This window comes from Chelonia mydas, chromosome 1, assembly GCF_015237465.2.
Source record: "Chelonia mydas isolate rCheMyd1 chromosome 1, rCheMyd1.pri.v2, whole genome shotgun sequence".
Classification (NCBI taxonomy): Eukaryota; Metazoa; Chordata; order Testudines; family Cheloniidae; genus Chelonia; species Chelonia mydas.
In genome coordinates, this window is record NC_057849.1 from 316,657,319 (window position 1) to 316,680,049 (window position 22,731).

Here is a 22,731-nt window from a genome sequence, read left to right on the forward strand (position 1 = left end):
CAATAGTGCCACACACAGAGAAAGGCACTTGGTCTTGAGATTGGCGCTGAGTGATCGCTACTAGAGGCAGTGTAGTTCTTATTCTGCAATATAACCATTTAATGTCTATTTTGATTTTACCCTGGAGGTACCAAAGCAGGACTGGCTTAGGCTTATTGTAGAAGAGGCTTATAGGGAAGATATTTGCCTCCTATTTGGAGAAGGAAAGTGATGTCTACTCTGATCAAGGTAGCAGTGCTCCTTACAGCCCCCTTCAGAAGTTGACGCTTATGTGCAGATGAATGGGATTGTGAGAAGTGGCCCAGGAGCTTGGAATGATGTCTTGGCTCACCAGGGCACTGGAGGCATGTGACTGATCCTATTGGTGAAGCTTCTTTGTTAGTGTGCCAGGATCCAATGAGACTTTCATCGATTGTTCCAGGAGGAAAATCCTAAGTCTTGCTTCCCTTGATTTCTGAGAACCTTTGGAGAAGGATTGGCACACAGAGCAGAGCTCTGCAACATGTCTCTCTCCTAGGCAAATTACACATCTAGAATGCCTATTAACTGGCATTGGTGCCTCATAGGAGGGGTAGGATCTGAATCCCAATGACTTGGTGTTTGAGTAACATAAGATACTGGAAATGGGAGGGTGGAAGGAGGAGGAATAAAGAAAATCCATCGATAAATTACCTACAATTTTTATACATCTACATTGAAACAGATTACATAGTATAGCCAAAGGAAACCAACAGAAGAAGAATGAACTAGGTAACTATACTAACTATAATTAATAAACACTAAAGCTAAAGTCATAAGGGACTCAGATACTGAAGATGTTCTAGCTCACAGCCACAGATGGTAAGAAGGAGCTGAATCACTTGGTTGTTGAGGCTTCTCGGGGTGCAGATGCAGCTCTTACAGATGCTGCTGCTCAAAATAATCCAACCTCACACACACCAAGAGTAGAATCTGTATGGACAATCATTACAAGAAGAACTAGACAATTTTCATGGTTGAAAACATAAGGGAAGCCGCCTTTTTACATATACAATATGTCCTACAATATCTATACAACATTATATAATGAACCCATGTACCAAATTCACAAAAGTGCTTAAATATGTGCTTAACTCCATCCTTATTCAGGAAGGGTACTTAACTGTAAGAACTAAAGCATCTTTCCTAAACAGGGATTATTTTCTGTATCAGGGCCTCAGCCTTCTGCAATATCTTGGCACAATGAAGCAAGATAGGGACAAAGTAGAAAATCCAGCTTCCGTGTATTTGTTGATTACATCAAATACGTAACACTGCTTGTACATAGCTTTGTGAATTTTAATCCATTTACCCTTTTCTTGTGCAATTTGCAGCAGAATTTTCTGAAAGTGATACTGGGAACTATTGTGTTTATAGTAACATCTCAATTCATCAGGAAAAAGCAAAAAGGTTAATTTAATACAAACATAAAACAGTTTGATTCATACAAATTAAATTCAAGCAAATGAGTAAAAGAAAATGATTAAATTACTCTGATTACATTTTAGTACCAAAATTAGCCATTGTTAAACATCAGTCACCATAAAAAATCTGCTTAAAGGAAACTAAAATCTGTATGGTAAAAACACCTGCAACATTATTTTTCTTGTGTGTAATTTTCTGGTAATGACCAGAAATTAACAATATGACTGTGAACCTCATGATGCAGTATACAATTCTCACATAAAGGAACAAACAAGAGGCAAATGTATTCAAAATGCTGTACTCAAATGACTTGAATAGATGAATTTCCCTAATTTCCCCTGTAAAACCAAACTGGCTCTGGAGGGAAGTTACATTATATAACCACAACTATTTTATTTAGCAATATTTGACAGAAGGCAATTCATTTCTCCTATGCCTTTGTTTCCTTTCTCTGAATAGCTTGTTCTTAATTGACCCTATTTAGCAATTTGAATGCTCTGTCTGCAAGGGAGGTCACCAACAGTTTCAAATTAAAATGTTTATTTCTTAATAAATGTGGGTGCCACTGCCAATTTTTTTACAAGTATATTTCTAAAATATTTACTATAAAGGATGAAAACAACATTTGGATTAAATATTCTTTTCCAACTCTATGTACAATAATCATCACCATACACAAATGCCGTTAACTTTTGCCAGTAGATACTGTGGTTCCTCATACCTATATTGCAAGTTATTATATTCACATAGACACACATGTATATAATTGGTTGATGACCAATTAAGCATGCGTGGCTTCTTTGGAATTAAATGAGCAATCCACATTACTGCAACATACAGCAGGGGGGAAACACGTACCATCAGCCTTGTTCTTAGAGTGAGAACTTGTTCACACAATCACTTCAACCAGTGTAATGCAATGTAAAAATGTGCTTTAAATAAACAGCAAGTCACCTAATTAAAATGTATCACTTAGTTCAACTGGCATACAAAAATCTCATCTGCTCATAATTTTCAGGAAAACAGATTTGAGGTAAAGTGTTTCTAATGAATGTTTTTCAGACCTTATCTAAATTTATTTCATTTCTCCTTTTTCATCAAACTAACTAATCTTCAGGTCAAAGACACCTGGAAAGGCCAGTTCCCAATGTATTTGGTGGCCAATAACATAAGAGGATCTATACATGTACGTCTACATTACAGATGGGAGCAAACCTCCCAGTTTGGGTAGACAGATTTGTACTAGTGGGACTTGAGCCAGCACACTAAAAATAGCAGTGTAGATGTTCTAGTTTGGGGCTGGAGCTCAGGCTCTGAAGCCTAAAGCGCTGCGTGGGCTTGAGAGTTTGAGCTTTGCCCAAGCCGAAACATTCACGCTGCTACTTTTAGCATGTTAGTTTGAAACCTGCTAGTGTGAATCTATTTATCTGGGTTGGGAGATCCTGCAGTGTAGACATCCCAGCAAGGAAGAGGTAGGGTATCAACTGCCTTCATTGCTAGGATCAATGGAAAGCATGCTTTAAAGGAACAGTAGGAACAAAATACCAAAAATGAAGAATGTTAAACAACCCACAGTTTTCAAGAGTTCTCGTGCATTGTCCAGAAGAGCTACTGTTTAAGTTTATTCTCAATGTGATGCCAATTACTTTTTTCAAGAAAACTGCTTTCTTTCCAAAAGGAACAGGTAATCACCTCAAATAGTGGTGTGACAAACTTCACATCTACCAATGTGATCTATGTCATCATGTGCCAGCAATGCCCCTCTGCCATGTACATTGGCCTAACTGGACAGTCTCTACACAAAAGAATAAATGGACACAAATCTGACATCAGGAATCATAACATTCAAAAACTGGTAGGAGAACACTTCAACATCTCTGGCCACTCAGTAAAAGATTTAAGGGTGGCAATTTTGCAACAGAAAAGCTTCAAAAACAGACTCCAATGAGAAACTGCTGAGGTTGAATTAATATGCAAACTAGATACCATTAATGTGGGTTTGAATAGAGACTGGGAGTGGCTGGGTCATTACACCTATTGAATCTATTTCCCTAAGTTAAGTATCCTCACACCTTCTTGTCAACTGTCTAAATGGGCCATCTTGATTATCACTACAAAAGTTTTTTTCTCGTGATAATAGCTCATCTTAACTAATTAGCCTCTTACAGTTTCTATGGCAACTTCCACCTTCTCTGTGTGTGTGTGTGTCTGTATATATATATATATATATATTCTTACTATATGTTCCATTCTATGCATCTGATGAAGTGGGCTATAGCCCACAAAAGCTTATGCGCTAATAAATTTGTTAGTCTCTAAGGTGCCACAAGTACTCCTGTTCTTTTTGTGGATACAGACTAACACGGCTGCTACTCTGAAATCTTCAAATCATTACCCAGCTGCTTGCAAAGACCTTTGTCTTAGTTTTTCAACAATTATACATAAATATATACAAATTTAAAACTTTTTTTCTGATACAAATCCTATTAATTAAAACGCATTCATTCTATTTCCCTCATAGTGTTTCTTTCACACCAGACAAATAGTTTTCCATTCATGTCCTTTATATCTGGTAAAATAACACAAAACTTCATAGAAAAAAGTCTCAGTTTGTAAATTAGCAGTTCACCTTGGTCTGTGATATTTAAAGTTCAAAGGTAATGTGAAGAGAAATGCCCAGTTTAATTCTGCGTATCCATTTTGGATGACTTGGCGACATCTCAAAATTTATAGGCATTTAGGTAATCCAAACCACATTATTACAAACTCTGACACATTCATGCAAAAAGATGGTTTTAGAAGTGAAAAAGAACTTAAGAACTTCAGATGCAGTTTGTCAGAGGCTTAAATTAACAACCACTATTTGAAGCCTCTTCATTTTTACTGACAGTTTACTTGAACACCCGTGTGATGCATACAGAAAGACTAGAGCATTATTCAAAATGATACTATGGAAAACTTAACTAAATATTAGTTTAAACTATATGTAAAGAAACAAAGAGTACCTACAAAGCAGATATATGCTGCAGGACTTTTGTTGCTTCACTAAAACAAATCCATATTCAATATTTTGTTTTCCTTAAGGCAAGATATAAACAAAATCTAAATATAACACTTTACTGTAATAACATCTTTTAATGAGAAGACAAGGACAATAGCATAAAACATTGTTACAGGCAGCTGGAAATACTGGAAAGTAAAGCGGCTTCATAGTTTACTGTGTACTTGCTGGGATTAAGCAAGGATACCAGATGACTGGCGCCTCTTTGGAATGTTAAGAGTAGTGTACCTGATCCAAAAACCTATTAGAGCAACACCTGTTGACTCAGCTTCTCAAAGTCCTTGAGAGAGTTTTGGAGGTGAGGTGGAGGTGCAAGGTGGAGGAAAATATAGGAGAGGAGCAACAGTTTTATGAAGGGAAAGAGTATTATAGACATACTATTTGCAATCAGACAGAACTTTTAAGAATGATAAATGGAGGATGTATGTAGCATTTGATGATCTTGAGAATGCATATGACATTGCTCTGAGGGATCTAGTGTCTGGAGTATTGAGATAGATGGGAGGGGGGACTTCAAGAAATGGAGATGAGAGAGGAGGGTCAAAAGCTAAACTGGTAACAATACATAGAATTTCTGAGAGTTTTGAGGTGATTGAGACAAGTCAGTGTACTGAATCCACTTCTCTTCATCCTAGTTATAAAGTTAATTAGTAGGAGAATCAAGCCTGTGGGGAAACAGAAAACTAATGTATGCTGACGATCTAGTCCTTCTGGCTGATAGCAAAGAGGAATTGGTAGATATGGTATCAGAGTGGACCTCTGTGTTTGAAGATAAACACAAAGAAAACTGAAGTTACGTAAGTAGGGAAGGTGGAAGAAAAGATGTTTCAGGAGAGAAGCTGAATCAGAAGAAAGAATTTGTGTATTTCAGAAGTGCACTTAGTGCCACTGGAGAAAGATCTGGAGAACTGAAAAGAAGAACCCAACATGCAGCGACAGTGAAAAGAGTAAGAGAAGTACAGTGGGACATTTAAGAGCCAAACTGAAAGGAAAATTGTGTGCTGTGTATGTCCCTGCCTGCTCTATGATTTGGAAATGATGGGTCTTATGGAGATGGAAGAAAAGAAGATACAGGTAGCAGAAAATAATATACTGAGGAGTATGGCAGAGAAGTGGAGGATAGAGTGTGCACAGAAGAAATTAGGGAAAAGATGAACTTTAGACTCTCAGTGATATGCTGGAGAATTCATGTTTGAGGTGGGCTGGACATGAGACAAGAATGGGAAAAGAACAATGAGCAAAAAAAAACATGGGAGGAAGAGGACAGCAAGAAAGGATGTGGAAGACCTATGATATGATGGGAAGACTGTCAAGAGAAGTTCAAAGAGAAAAGCACTGGAATTCTAAGACCTACAAGCCTGGGCTATAGACTGGAAGGACTGGCAAAGAATCTTGTGCAATTCCGATCCTATGTAAAAGGGAGAAGGAGTTGAAAAGTAAAGTGATTGTTACAGGATGACAATCTTTTGATGCCAGAATTATACTGTGACCCAAACTAAAACATCTATTTTCAAAATGTAAACTTATCTGGAGACTAGTGACTGGTGACTTTTCCTGATAATAGGATCACCATTAACTTGAAAAAATTGTCTGAAAACATTTAACTTTCTATAATAATAAGTAGCAGTTAAGATTACTTCAGGTGAAAAAAGCCAGTGAAAAATATTTTCTCTGTTTTTTTCAGCCTTTTTACAGGTGCATGTGACAACATTTGGGTATAGTCAGTTTTACTGTTTGCAATGTATTATCAGTCAGTTTCTCCCCTGCTGAAAAGGCTCATTTAAACATCAGCAGGCAAATTGAAAACTTGTGGGCTTTTTAAATGACAATTTAAAAGTATGTCAAGACATATTATTTTAAAAGACTTCTGTTAAAAACAGCATTTAAAAAATTGGCCAAGTGCCAAAAATGCCCCCACGTAAATTGACAGTGGCCTTTTAAAACAATTCATATAAATGCTGCCATTTTTTCAAATGGGAATTAGTTTAATTAGGTGACTTCTCTGGTTATTGAAAAACTGTATTATGTTTGGCTTAGAGAGTGTACCTTTCTTGTTTCAACCACCAAAAGGATTTTAACAGTCTGCTGTCCCTTCTTGCCATTTATTTAGTTGGAGTCTGAGTTTTTAAAACCTAATTTGCTCCTCTCTAACACCCACATTTCATCATACTTTTCATCTGCATCACCTTTTAATAAACTACCAGGATCACTACTTTTTCTTCGGGCATGTTGCTTCTGATGTGTTACAAAGACCCTGGTGACACACAGAATGAGTGACCATGACCAAAAATGTATGGTAGGCAAAACATTACTCTAAACTCACACTCACCGAGCCTGACTTTTTGTGTTTCTTTTTGTTATTGTTGTTCTTTTTAAAATATCAAGAGGACGGGGTAAACAAGTGCTTTTATCATCTAAAAAGATTTCATGCAGTATGCCACAAGCTACTTTTTGGGGGTTTTAAACTCCAGTTAGTCACTTACAATTAAATAAACACTGATTTAAAATTGACAGCTAACTGTGTCAACCTTATTTTCTGCATTTTATAGGGAAATAACAAAGGTGTTACCACCAGTAAAATTATCTTTCAAACTATATGAAGGAAATGTTTTCTCTTTCTTTTTAAAATTTGTTATAGTGTGTTCACCACTGAAAAGCGGTGCACTATATGCACTATCATGAGCATATATTCGGTGATCAAATAAATATAAATACTCAAGAATTTAGTTAAAGTACCATAACATTTATTCAAACTGATCAACCATTCTTTATTATAACCTCTTAGCGTACACTAACTTTCAGCTAATGCTAACTACAGCAGAGGGAACTCATTTTAATCCTAAAAGCTAATAACATTGCTTAGACTTTAACTGATACCCAACACTCCAAGCTAAGGAGACTTTTTAAGGGGCTCAAAGAACAAAAATAGTTTAATTGTGATTAATCTTTAAATACAGTTCTCTCAAACTATGTTACAGTGCCATAACTAGGGTCCTACCAAATTCATGGTCCATTTTGGTCAAGGTCATTAGAAATTAAAATTAGTAAATTTCATTATTTCAGCTATTTAAATCTGAAATTTCACAGTGTTGTAAATGTAGGGTTCCTCACTCATAAAGGAGTTGTGGGGGGTCACAAGGTTATTGTAGGGCGGGTTGCAGTAGTTCTGCACTGCTGATGGTGGCAGCGCTGCCTTCAGACCTGGGCAGCTGGAGAGAGGCGGCTGCTGGCCAGGAGCCCAGCTCTGAAGGCAGAGCCACTGCCAGCAGCATCACAGAAGTAAGGATGGCCTGGTATGCTGGTGCCATCTTTACTTCTGCGTTGCTGCTGGTGGTGGCACTGCCTTCAGAGCTGGGTGCCCAGCTAACAGCCACCGCTCTCCAGATGCCCAGATCTGAAGGCAGTGCAGAAGTAAGGGTGGTAATACCATGACCCCCCTATAAAAACCTGGTGACCCCCCTGCTTTGGGTCAGGATCCCCAAATTGAAGAACGCTGGTCTCCCTTGTGAAATCTATATAGTATAGGGTAAAAGCACACAAAAGACCATATTTCACGGTCTGTGATGCGTTTTTCATGGCCACGAATTTGGTAGGGCCCTAGCCACAACGAACAATAAAAATCATTTGTACTTTTTGTTGTTAGGCAGTACTTAAATATATGAAATTACTTATGCCAGATCTAAGACCATATTAATTATGAATTTTGAAAACAGGCCTAATTTTCCTACTTCAGATTACTTTTCCTACCAGGACGGACCATGTCAAAATACTGAATGCTTATCAAACTCCTCCTGATAGAGATTCAGATTTTTTTTCAGGTGGAAAGTTTATAATGAACCTCAAATCTAAAATACCTGTTAGCCAGTGTACCAAAAGGGCAACATATATATCAGAAATAGCGTGGACTTTTATGAATCACTGCCATTAAAAGCAGTCTTATCCTTAAGCAGATAATTAACAGATACAATTTTTTTTTTATTGAAATCCACAGTAAACCATAATTTTATTGCTTCTAGTGAGCAACTGATAAGTGAATTTTCTTGCTCTTCTCTGAGAGATTCATATCTGCTTGCTAGTTAAACTTTTCTGAATATTCTCCTTTTAAAATCTTTTTCACTTTGGCAATGATACATGCTTGCTTTCTGGAGGGGGAAGAGGCATAAAAGGCTTACTAGTTCAATTTTTTTTTACGGGATTATGAAAAAGGATGTTGTAAGGAAGACTGTTTTTCCAGTTCGATTAGATTAATACAATCAATCAGTTTTAACACCATTTGTTGACATCAGAAATGTTGCTCCAGCTAGTTCTGCAGTGGATACCACTGAATTTAAAATAATAGCAACAATATCATGCCTTTCCAATGGAATTTTTCATTGAAAAGGGGCTGAATCTCACTAGAGGTTATGACATTTGTGAACGTACCCTGTTCATTAAAATCACAAGTTGGTGAAAGTAAAACATTTTAAACAAAAACATGTTTTTTAAAAGTGTTCTTGAAAAACTAGATTTTAAAATTAGGGGTTTTTTTAACTAGAAGAGGGATGTTTGCCATTTTTTGAATTAATGAGCTTTATTGGGAAAAATGTAATATTATTTAAGCCACACAAATTGCAATGTTAATTAAGAAATACAGTGCTGTGTTTTTCATGGCAATTACTATGTCATTATCTACCTATATGAAACTCTTTCTATTGTAGTTCTGACTTCATCTAGAAATATCCAGCCAGCAACATCAAAAGATAATTCATAATTCAACAGGTTTGATTACTGACACTGGTTTTGATTCACAGGTTTGTAGAAAAAGAAATGTCACAGCCTTCCTGCCGTAACATTTTACTGTTTGCGTTGTTGCTCTGACAGTCTTAACATTGAACACTGATTTTTCCATTTGATTTTTGTTTCTTTTATTAAACATTAGTTACATTTTAAAAGATCATTCACAGTCCACTGGTTAAATAAAATAAATGTGTACTATATGGCCGATAAACTGGAATAGCTCATGGCATCAAGATTGTATCATACCACAAAACAGATTTTTCCTCCCCTAAAGCCTTCCCAGCTTGGGTTTGGGAGAGAAATAAGGGACTTTATCAGAGTGGCAGGGCTACGGTCCTTTACTTGGGAGACAGATGGGACCTTCCTATGTTTGAATGTGGAGTTTGCAGCCGGGGAAGCAGGGGGTGATGATGAATGGCTGTGGAAGAGTCTTTGCCTCCAATGGCTACCCAGAACTGAGTTTTAGGTGGTGATGACAACTATCTCCATCCACTCCTTCCCTGCAACAGTTAAGATCCTCTGGGTCCTGAGTCACCATTTTAATTGGTCAAATCTGCACCCGGCTTTCCCTTCCCTATAGGGTGTTGCAGATGCCAGAAATGGGTTTCTAGATTTCTTGTAAGTCTGGCCAGAACACCCTTTCAGGAGTCAGGAAGAAATGTTTCCCTCTGGAAAAGATGCCTAGTGTTTTCTTTGTCTACCTTCCTCACAGCATCCTGAGGCCTGGCTGGTTAGGATAAGTCAATGGAAGAAATAAAGATAGAACTCAGGCCTTCCTAGTTCCCAACCTTGTGAACACTATGCTAAGCTAATGGGATATTTTGATGAGAATAGCAACAGGAGCTGATGGAGAAGGACCCTAGCTTTACTAGCTCTTTGGGTTTTCCAAAACATATGGAAAGTAGTCCCCAAACTGGCCTGGGCAGTCTCATGTGTCACAAGGTTAGCTTCCTTTAAGAGTACACAATCAATTTAGTAGAAATCTACTTTGCATGTTCAGCATGAGAGTTTCAAACATCCATCTGTAAAACCAAAACCAATTTGTACTGGAAAACGCGAGCACTGCTTCTCAGTGAAGATTATTTTGATGCTCTCTCACTTCTGAGAAGTGGCCAAGCATGGGAAATTTCAGCTCAGGAGATGAATGCTTCACAAAGTTACAATGGTCTGAAAATAAAGCTTTATATAATTGAAACCATTTTGCAAACTTAATTACAGTGATTCCCTCTGATCTTGCTGTGATAAAAACTAAACAATTCCTAAAATGTGTTGGCACTCTGCAGTTTCTGTCCTTTGTATCTAGAAACCCTGTACCAATGCTTACAGTCACAGCTAAACCACGAGACCGTATAAACATATTATGAGAGCACAACAGAGTTCAAACATAGTTAATCATTAATCCAGATGAAGCATAATAAGGGGCAATGACTGGCTATCTCCTCCTCAAAGTTAAAGTACAGTATTCTCAGCAATGATACTTTATATGTTGTATTAGATTGGAAAACTTCATTATTAACTCATTTAATCTTAAAAATAGTTTTGTTGTGAGATAGTATGACTATTTTCCTGTGCTTCTCCCTCTACCCCTTTCCTTGCAGATGTTATAAAATTTGTGGGTGACACCAAGCTGGAAGAGACTGCAAGCACTTTGGAGGACAGGCTTAGATTTCAAAATGATCTTGATAAATTGGATGAATTGGTCTTGTGACAAGGGTTTTAGCAATGTTAGGCCTCAAACTTCTGGATGCTTCAAGAAAATAAGCTTTGCAGAATTAAATTGAAACTTGTGGTCAGGATGTGCTGCAACCAGATAACACTTTGTGTTGACTCCTATGCACTTATCAAACCCACATTCCTAACTTATACGATTAACTGACAATTGGCTACAAGGAGATAAGTATGCATCAATTATAAGCCACACTAACCACATTAACAATGTGGTCCACCCTGATTGGTTGGTCTATTTTAAAACGGGGCCAACAGATGAGATAAAAAATACAAAGGCACAGAACTAAAGTGTGTGAGTTGGTATCGGAAAAGCCTGACCCAGACCCCGGAACCGAAGGGACGTGCACTTCTCGACTGTCTGTACCTGGTCAGTGTAGAAAAACGACAGACTGAAGGGTAACATATTTTCGGACAAATGCAAGGTAAGATTATGGAGTAAAGAAGTCTGGTTGCTCGAGCTGATTTGATCTTAGTTGTATCAATACTGTAGTGTAAAACCAGTGGTAAATGACTGGTGTATGATAGCTTTGCATGTACTTGTGCTTGTCTTCAGTATAACTTGCCATTTATATTAATCCTTATTCAGTGCTGGTCTTTAATCTTTCTTTTCTTATTTTGTCTGTATTGCCTTTATAGCCGAAAATCAATAAAAACCTTTTTTTTTAAGGAATAATTAGTAGTTTTAATTTCTCTTTTATAGGCACCACTCAACCTCATTACATCTGTGTTGGGTGGAGGGAAGTAGCGATCACCCAGGGCTTAATTAGGACCCTGATGTGTGTCTCCTTCTTCCTTCATCTCCGCAGGTCTGAAATCAACAAGATGAAATTCAATGAAGACAAGTGCAAAGTCCTACACTTAGGAAGGAAAAATAAAATGCACAGCTATAAAATGGGGAATAACTGGCTAGGCAGTAGTACTGCAGAAAAGGATTTGGGGGTCATCATGTATCACAACTTGAGTATGAGATAACAGTGTGAAGCAGCTGCAAAAAAAAAAAAAAGGCTAATGTTCAGGGATGTATTAAGAAGAGCATCGTACCTAAAACACTAGAGGTAACTGTTCCACTCTAGTAGGCACTGGTGAGGACTCAGCTGGAATATTGTGTCCAGTTTGCAAGCCACACTTTAGGAAAGAAGTAGACAAGTTGGAGAGGATCCGGAGAAGAGCAACAAAAAGTGATAAAACATTGAGAAAACCTGAGAAAAGGTTAAAAATGTATGTTTAGTTTTGAGTAAAGAAGTCTAAGGGTGGACCTGATAACGGTCTTTAAATATATTAAGGGCTGTTATAACGAGTACACCGATCAATTGTTCTTCATCTCCATTGAAGGTAGGACAAGAAGTAATCAGCTTAAATTGCAGCAAGGGAGGTTTAGGTTATATATTCAGAAGAACTTTCCAATTGTAAGGATACTTAAGTACTGGAACAGGTTACATAGGGAAGCTGTGGAATCTTCGTTACTGGAGGTTTTTAAGAACAGATGAGAACAACCACTTGCTAGGGATGGTCTAGGTATATTTGGTACTACCTCAGCTCAGTCAAATGGACTAGATGAACTTTCAAGGTCCCTTCTAACCCTGAATTTCTATGATTATTAGCCTAATTTTAATTTATTCATAAGCCATTTTACACAACTCTGGAAGAATAAAATGACTTTAAATGTAATTATGTAAATGTAATTTATGCTCATTCTAGAGGTCTCATTACACTTCTTGAGTGGTGTAAAGTGACCTTAATATAAATGAGAATCAGGCCCTATCTGCATTAATACTGCCTGTGTTAATATATAGCACACAACAATTGCTTAAGAAAAAAAAAACAACCATATGATGTTGTAAAGTCGATCCATTCTGGGGTGCTCAACTTCAGACATCTTAAGGGGGGCCTGATTTTCTGAAATCTTTTCCATTCTATATAGACTCTTATACTGTGCTCATCACAGTAGTATCTGAGTGCTCTCCAGTAGTTCATTAAGCAACGTGACTACAATCTGCTATATGTTGTTTGTTCTCTCATCACTTCTCCAGATGAAGAAACATGTGCAATGGAGTATCTTGTTTTGATAGCTTTTATTTATATTTTAAAATATAAATATACCTGTTGCTATTTGTTTATATTAGAGAAAACAAGGTCAAGGAAATGTGCTGTGCACTTGGAGTGGAAAATAGTGAGATTTGTGATGACCCTTAGTTTTTGGGGGAATTAATTCCACAGGGTCAGACCATTCCTGGAGAAAGTTCTGTATGTGGACATATGAGATGTACTCATATTTTTGAGAGTTCCATTGTGCCAAAAGAGCATAGTTGTCAACCACTGTCCTCATCCTGGTGCTTTAGATGATCTTTTAGATATCCTGGGCTCAGGCTATAGAGTGTTTTGAAGATAAGGACCGAGACTTTGAACTTGATATGAAATTCTTTGGGAAGCCAGTGTAGAGAGCAGAGGACAGGTCTGATGTGTTCCTGATATCCTGAGCTGCTGAGAAGACATTCCACAGCATTCTGTACAGTTAGAATTTCCTAAATGCTGAAGGCTTCATGCCCAGGTATATTGCATTTCTGTGATCTAGCCGAGAAGCAAAGACAGTATGAATAATTGAGGTCAGGTGTTCATCCACCATGATGGGATGGCATCTCCTACCCAAGCAGAGATAGTAGAAAGCGTTATTTGCAGATGCTGCTATGTGAGTCAGTCAGCAAAGCAGCCAAGAGTAGTCCTAGATTATGGACTTAATTGACCAACTGTGGGTGTATATTTTCAGTCAACGGAGACTGCACCATGGCTTCAAGCCTTTCAAAATACTTTCCTTTGTCCATCAGCATCACCTCTTTCTTGATCGGATTCAGCTTCAGCCAGCTTTTCTTCATCCATGAAGCTCATCCAAGCGATCATCAAAGCTCTGGGCCATCTTGGTGGTAACGGTGTAGTCTTGTGTGGTGAAGGAGAATTAGAGCTATGCATCACTTGCATATTGCTGGTACTTCAGTCCATGTCATCTGACTAGTTCAACTAATGGTTGCATATGAATGTTGAAAAGGACCAGAGAGAGAACTGATCCTTGTGGAACTCCACAAGTGAGGGATCTAGTGATGGAAGTGCAGTTTCCCATTACTTCTTGTTGGGTGTGTCCTTCTTGTAGGGACTCAGACCATTTTAGTATATTACCCTGGACCTTGCCATCTCTCCCAGGCAAGACAGCAAAATCAAATCCTCAACAGTGTCAAACGCTGCAGACAGGTCCAGGAGAATGAGAATGTATGTCTGTTTCCTATCCATTGACAGAAGGAGATCACTCATCGTTAACACTAAGGTTGTTTTGGTTCCATGTCCTGGCCTGAATCCAGACAGCGCTAGGACTAGAACGTTCACTTCAGTTAGTATAATGAAAGAAGGGAAAAAAATTCCTTCTGTGTACGAGGCATTTACTGTTTTTGCTCAGGAATCGCACCAAGTGTTCTTGCCTCTTTTTCACAAGCCAAGAAAGCCCTGGGTAGGATTAGCAAGTCTTGGTTAAGACTCCTTTAGGATGTCCAGAACTTCTTGAGGAACGATGTACTCATTTTGGGAATGCAGGTGGGTTGTTGGCTGATGGATATCATCAGGGTGGATCCATACTGCTTGAGAAGGCTTCTCAAATGCGTATGATCTTTTCAGCGAAGTAGGATGATAGTTCTTCACATTTGCTGTTTGGTTCTGATGAAGGTTCTAGGATTTCAGGATTGAAGCGGTTTACCTCCCTGCATAGCTCCTTGAGTAGGAGTTGGCAGTCTCAACTGACGCTGGCAGGAAGGTTTTCTTGGCTTGTAACACACCATCAGCACAGGATATGAGGAATGTGTTATGTTTCATATTGTCTGAATTGTTCTTTTCCTGCCACTGGTGCTTGAGTTTCCTCCTCTCTCTTTCTCTCTCCATCCATTGCAGGGTGGCAGAAAACCAAAGAGATTTATGTGGGAGATGGGGAGAAAGGGATTATATGGGAACCAACATGTCAATAGTCGAGACTAGTGTAGATTGGTAGTGATTCACCAGGTACATGACTCCTCATCCTGCAGGTAGGGGGCTGTTGTCCTTTAGCAGCCACCTTCAAATTGGGCACCCAAATATCACTTCTGAAAATCTTGGTCAATACAATTAGGCTATAACAGAAAATGATACTGAACCACTATACATAAAGATGGATAACTGGTGCAGTATTTTCCACAGTGCTATGGCTAATGTGAACTAAGAACAGTCTATAAAAGCATATTTCTTTTTCTGTAAAATGTGGTATGAAAGAAATAGAGCTCTACTTTTCTCTGTACTGTGGTAAACAGTTACAGTATTTAACCAAGGCTTCCCAGCTTGGACTGAGCTTTATCTTGTTTCACGTTATTACCATGGCTGTGGTTTTCAAAGACAGCAGAGCCAGACACTGAATCACTGTTTCTGAAAGATATGGTTCCCACAGGGGCTATTTTTATTTTATTTGTAAATTATTCAATAGTTTACAGAGTCATGAATACAGTAGAACAGGTAGATAGTGATGCTGTAGTTATGATTCAGGCAGTTCTTTTATTTTTAGTCCATATTTTATAGGTATAGTAACTTGTGAATTTATATTGCACTAGATTGAAAATTGGTTAGTCTCAGGGAAATACATTAATCCCTGGTGTAAACCAATGAAGGCAATAGAGTTGCCCTGGGATGAATGTGATGCACAGTGCCTGAATATCACATTACATGTATAAGATAACTTGCATTATTTTTTTAACATCCCAGTTGGGTACTATGAGTGAGGCAGTGAACAGGCAGAACAAAGATGAATACAGGAATGAACACTATTTTTCAAGTGCCTATATTTTTTCAAACTGAATACATTAATTGGACAAAAATGCAAAAAAATAAATAAAAAAAATTGTCATTCCATGAGAAGAAAGTCAAATCCTTGCTTTCAATTAAAAATATTTGGAGTTTAATTAGTGAATAAATTAATTGTTTTTGCAGTTACCCATAATTACTACTGGCATGAATTAATGTGTAACAAGTTTCACCCTCAGTGCCTGTTCTACTATGCTGTTTTGTTCAGAGATTTGAATTTTATGGAGATAGAATCATCTTTATTGATTTCTGGAGTGATGAGATGGTATACAGTTCCCTGGACTGATGAGTGGAAACATTTTTTTTTAAAGGACTTTTGTTAATGAAAGTACAAAATGCGGGCAGTAAACATGTTTAATTCAAGACATATACATGGTCATGGGGCAACTGTAACCAGATCTAACCCTAAAAATATTGTCCCTGTGGATAAATCAGCATCAATTTAGAACCTCGGTTTATTCATTGGTTAATGGCAGGATATTTAATGTTACTTTAACACAGCTTTGTATTAAATAGGCATACCAGTATGTTCCAATCATACAGTGAAGAACAGCCAAACGTGAGTAAAATAATTAGGTATGTAAGAATTCAGCTGACATTTGGAAGACTCCGTTTTCAGTTGCCAAATTTAGGTGGGAAGACACAGTTAACTGCCTGTGATGTGAGCAGCCTTTCAAGGAAAATATGCAGACTACATTGATTAATACTGCTGTGCCCCATTTCAGACTGATTTATGAAGTAGCACAGATTCTGAATTTAATAAGATAATTAATCATTAGTCTGAAATGAAGATAATTAGATATTTCTATCGAGAACAGACACCTGATATACTTTAAGCCTCTACAGCACTAGAGGAAGAGAGATAGTGGACATATTTATGTGGGGTCCAACATGATTTTTAGACTTGCAATAAATATAAAGACCTGATGATTCAATTCTTGCATTAAATATTTATGTTTCTATCATTAATAACGTAGTTCTTTAAAAGGGAAAGTGGCCAAGCATGGGAGAGGATATGGACAAGGTAGTTTGTACATAAATGTACATGGATGGTACTTTTTCTCTATGATTCTGAAGTTTTTCAAGAAGCTACTTAATTTTTCCTAAGTACATAAATCAGACTGGCTTAATGACTTAAACTCCTTAAATGGGGCTTCAAACGTATTAGTTATCCAACTGATCCAGTCTGTCAGATGCACAATTCCATCGCTGGTCCAATGGAAGTGTCACCTAAGGCAAACGGTGGTAGTGTTAAAAAGGATGACCACAGCATTGTTTGGCATGCTTCAAAGAATGATTTGGAAAGTTTCAAACACTGAGACTACTTAAATTAGCAAGGGTAAGGAATACGTCTGAAGTGAAGTCCACTGTTTGTACAATGTTCATGCAATCTACTGGTATAAAATTGTATTTATATCAGGGAATTTTTATCTGAACTTTGCATGTTTTGCTTTGCAGAATGTGTGCACGTGCACATGTGAGAGAGAAACTAATGCAAATATAAGTTTTAAATGGTGTAGTGAGTTTGTCAGGTCTGAGATGAGAGTGGTTTTCAAAGAACAGGGGACTGTTTGCTAAGGAGCCTCTGTGTCATAGCATGGAGGAAAGTACAGAGAATCTTTTGATGGGAAAAATAGTGACTCACAGTGAGATCAACTGGGTAGGAAGACACATTCTGTATTCTGGATGGACTAAAGAGGGAAACTGTGGGTATTCAGAAAGCCTGAGAGGAAGAGATTACAGTAGTAAAGAGATAAGAGTTTTAGTTGTCCGGAGTCAGAGAACAGGAGAGATCTTTGAATTGTGGTGTGAAAAAACAGCATGATTTGGCACAGCCTAGATGTGAGAAGAAAATGTGGAAGAACCAAAGATTATGAGCTTTGGTATCAGGTAGGTGCTTCTTTAAAAGAATGGGACAAAAAAATGAGGGAAGTAGAAAGAGTTCAGGAGAAAAAACAAGGAGCTCAGTTTAGTTATATTATGTTTAAATGACACGCTTTCTGGAGAGAAGTCATACAGAGAAGCTGAAATGCAGACCTGATCTGAGGGAGACAGGTTGGAAATGGAGAGGTAGATTTGTATATTATGAACATAAAGATGACACTTGAAGCTGTAGGAGTGGATGAGCTCACCCAGTGATAGAATGTAGAGGGAGAAAAGGACCAAGATCCCAACTGAGACTTCCATAGTGTGGAAGATGATCTATCAAAGGAGACAGTGAATTACAATCAGAATGGCAGAGAAGAGACACAAATGACCACAGGAAAACCAAAGAAGGTCAGGATAAAAAGAAAAAAAGACAGAAAAGATGGATGAGGTTACCTCTTTTATTGGATCAGCATCTACTGGTGTGACACACAAGCTTTTAAGTTTACACAGAGCTCTTCTTCTTCTTCAGGACAGAAGAGCTCTGTGAAAGCTTGTCTCTCTCACCAACGGATGCTGGTCCAATAAAAAGATATAACCTTACCCACCTTCTCTTTTCCTTGTATGCAACTACACTGTATACAAGGAAAAAGAAATAATTAATAATTCCAAAACCAACAGAGATGTGGAGGAGGATGAGGATAATCTGTTACAGACCCAAAGAGTTCACCTGTTCTGTCAATGATATACAAGGCAAAAATGAATCTCTCTCTCTCTCTCTCACACACACACACACACACACACACACACACACACACTATATATATATTTATTTATTTATTTATTTTCACTCTGCGGTGCTAACAGGAGTCAAACAAGTAAAATCTTATTTATGTCACTAAAAATCAGTTAATATTACTGAATACACAGGGGACAGATTTATTGAGTAAGAATTTGCCATTTTTACATAGGATGCTTTTGAATATAGGACCCACACTTTAAACAATGGGAAAAGGAGGAAGAACACTGAAAAAGTGTGACAAAATTAATAAATTTCCCCTGCAGACTGCTTAGAAGTTCTTTGTCAATACTACATGCTGTGTTGTTGCAAATCAGTATAATCTGCATAACAATATACTGCCTTCCCACAGCTATCAGGTACTTCTTAATGACCTTTGCTGTAGTGATGTGTTCTGCAATGTACAGAAAAAGTCTGGCATTAATATGTACTTGTTATTTTATAGATTGTAAAAAAGGCTGTATAAGATTGGAAGGTGGGATTAAGCCCTAGATTTTAGAAATTAAGATTTTGAAGGAAAGAACTTCAATCAAGGATCATTTATGATGTAATTTTGCCTTCTTTTTGCATTGATGGAGTGGTCTATTCAAAATGATTGCTCATGCATGCTTTTATACAATTATACACAGTTTTATACACCACCTTTTCAATATCATTACCTGTTTGGGATTACTTAGCTGTCCATTTTCAATGGTAAGAAAATGCTTACCTTTTTATTCAAGGGCTCATCTTTAATAAATTTAGACCTATTATTAGTACTTTTGATTTGACTTAAACTATTAATGTGATCTAAAATTCACCTAATTAGAACATTTCATGTATTCCCACATTGAGCCAATCTACTCTTATGCAACACCTCTGACATTATAATATAAAATTACATCAAAACACATCAAATGCTAGGTATAAATCTTTTAATATATTATTCATATTAATATGGGCCTGGAGAGTTGGGAACTAAGCAAGGGGACAGAAAGCTTTTCATATTTAGGTCAACAGTGGGAGAGGAAGCCTTTCATTTCTGGATCAATGGTTAAAATTTCCCCAGGTTGAGAGTGACCAGTATTAGCTGTTTAAAAATCAAAGGGAAATTAATTGCTGGTCCCAGCGTAGTTTCCAGTATCTACCACTACAAATGGCAGTAAATAATATAACTGTTAGCAAGTGTCAGCAGAAATAACAAAGTCAATATGCATGGAAACTGAGTTACGCTCTCTGTCTAAACATGTTTTCTCCACAGCACAAATGAAGGCACATTGCCATAGTGCTGAAGGTGACTGAGCTTTTGCTGCTTCCATATTTCCATTAAAATGAGAAATAAGAGACACATGAGAGGTCCTCATTCAAATTAACTAATATTTTTAATCACTGAATATGGGACACTTTTCAAAGTTACTCCAAACCAGCAATACTCTCAGTACCACATCTCTTTCTATTCCACTATGTCTGTAATGTATCACATTCAGTTATTCTGAAGAGACATTTTAACCTAAATTATGGGCCATATACTATATACAACTGGTTTAAAACAAGTCAAGAAACCATCTCTTCATGTATGTACCATTAGGCTGTGCTCTCTCCCCAAAACTGTGTTCTTACATCTCTAGTACAAGCTAATCCTATTTAAAAAAAAAATAGAAGTAAATTTGTCCTAAATTCAAATTTACCAAAGTTTTATAGAAGAATTAGGAGACACACCTTTGTTAACTGGTCTAGTACAAGCAGAACTTCTAGAATACAGTAAGAAACATTGTTCTCATAGAATTTCCATTCCAAATGAATGGAAAAAAATACAGGGAATCCTATAAGAATTCCAGTTCAGCTTTTAAATCAAAAGGCTTTAAATAAGTTGAAGCATTTAATTTTTAGATGCCTATCTGAACTGAATCATGAGCATTTCACCCCTTACTTACTGAAGAGTTTGGAGTGAAAACTCAGCCTTATGACTTGAGTACATACAACAGAACCTTAATGAAAGTAGTGTCAGAGCAACAGTGATAAAAATTATTCATTATTTTCAAAAGGTATTGACTTTACTCATGTGATTTGTCATTATGTCAAAAATCTATTATGAGCCTTACACTTCTAAAATTTGAGGAACATCAAATAGTAACTCAATTCTCACCAACCCCACGCAAAGATAACTTCATATACTACTTTGTTCTCAAACTGGTGTTTGGGTATCTTCTCCCAAATTCTGCTTCTTTTCATTTCTTTTTTCTCTTTGTGCTCCATATAGTGGAATAAACACCATATCTCAGTTTACTTTGCTGCATATTAGCTTTGCTTCAGATCTTTGCTAGACAATCACATTTTGTCAATATCTCTTAAATAAATAATTACAAGAGAAGACCAGAAAAAAATTGTAGCATGTCTTCATTTATTTCCCTCTTTTGCATGATTTTCCATTCCTTATTTCAGTGTATTACTAAATGTTTATACCATTTAAAAATGTGAAGAGCCGTGGATAAAAACATTTGTCAGCTAAATAAAATTATTAAGAGATACCTACTCCCTCCATTAAAAGTATCATGAGTCATTCTATTAGCAATTTTGAAGATTCTGGTTCTGCAGGCTGCACAATGAAAAATGACAAACACTTCACTTTTTGTATAACATACTGTACAGGAGCTATATAAAAGTAATTAAAACCTGAAACCTTCAATACTTTGTTACAGAAAATCAAATTCTATCTGCATGAAGACATAAGTTAATCAAAAATGAACTTTCATGTAGGTTTACACCTTATAAACAAATTGAATACATCTATACCATAAAGTCTGATATTTTTCTCTTGAGCTCAGAACTAAAAAAAAAGAAGACATCTTTATATGGGAATTAAGACAATAACCTTAGATTAATCAGTTTGAAGATTAACATGCATTGATACAGACTTTAAAACATTTTCAGCATACATACATAACTCCTTACATAGTATTTGTAAATATATTTTACAACAACTATTAATGATTAGTGTGGCCCTGTCTTTCATTTAAGACCTCAAATAACATTCCTTGGTGAATCAAAATGTACATACCAGCAGAGCTGTCCCTATGGTACGGCGAATCAGGGTGACCGCTCCGGGCTCTGTGCTTTGGGGGGGCCCTGAGATTGGCTGGCGCACATGGACAGCATGTGAAACACTGGCGCGGACAGGCTAGCCCCCCAGCCCCGGCCTTTCCAACCGAGGGAAAGCGCGCAGCAGCACTGCTGTAGCCTCCCCAGTTCCAGAGCGCCAGGAGGGAAAGCGTGTGGTGCTGACGCAGCCTCCCCAGCCCTGGGATGGTGGGCGGCCTGGCCCCAGCACTCTGGAGCCCAGGGGCACAACCAAAGCAGGGCCCTGGGGGATGGAGTATGGGCTGTTTGGGCAGGCACCGCGGATTCGTCACTTCCGCCCAGGGCCCCAAACCCCCCTAGGGATGGCCCTGCATACCAGAATCAGGATATTCTTGTAATCCTATTGCCAGTTGGCATTAAAGGATTCTTGGGCCATAGCACTACTTGCAGCTGGTGTCCAGAATGGATAAAAGGGGAAAGGGCAGCTGATAGAGGTAAATATTAGCAAGATGCTTGGTAGACCTCTCAGTCTGTAGGGAGCTGTCAAGGTTCCTTTCCCACTCTGAACTCTAGGGTACAGATGTGGGGACCTGCATGAAAGACCCCTAAGCTTATTCTTACCGGCTTATGTTAAAAACTTGCCCAAGGTACAAACTTTGCCTTGTCCTTGAACCGCATGCTCCCACCACCAAGCATGTTAAACAAAGAACAGGGAAAGAGCCCACTTGGAGACGTCTTCCCCCAAAATATCTCCCTAAGCCCTATGCCCCCTTTCCTGGGGAAGGCTTGATAAAAAATCCTCACCAATTTGTACAGGTGAACACAGACCCAAATCCTTGGATCTTAAGAACAATGAAAAATCAAATCAGGTTCTTAAAAGAAGAATTTTAATTAAAGAAAAGGTAAAAGAATCACCTCTGCAAAATCAGGATGGTAAATACCTTACAGGGTAATCAGATTCAAAACACAGAGAATCCCTCTAGGCAAAACCTTAAGTTATAAAAAGACACAAAAACAGGAATATACATTCCATCCAGCACAGCTTATTTTACTTATTTTATTTTAATCTAGCTAGATTACTTACTAACAGTTGTAAGGCTGCATTCCTGATCTGTTTCCGGCAAAAGCATCACAGAGA

The 22,731-nt window shown here is 37.7% G+C and overlaps 1 protein-coding gene across 6 annotated transcripts in view; it reads right to left on the reverse strand.

The window, feature by feature from the left end:
- The window catches only part of TBC1D22A (TBC1 domain family member 22A), a 448,171-nt gene that overhangs the window by 136,416 nt on the left and 289,024 nt on the right, over positions 1–22,731 (reverse strand). The window contains exon 12 of one of the 6 annotated variants that reach the window (XM_037889082.2): positions 9,340–11,816. The exons of the other annotated variants lie outside the window; for them this stretch is intronic. Within the exon in view, the coding sequence (XP_037745010.1) occupies positions 11,772–11,816 (45 nt within the window). The 3' untranslated portion in view covers positions 9,340–11,771. Of the gene's footprint in view, positions 1–9,339; positions 11,817–22,731 lie in introns of those variants that run through there. 6 annotated transcript variants of the gene reach the window in all.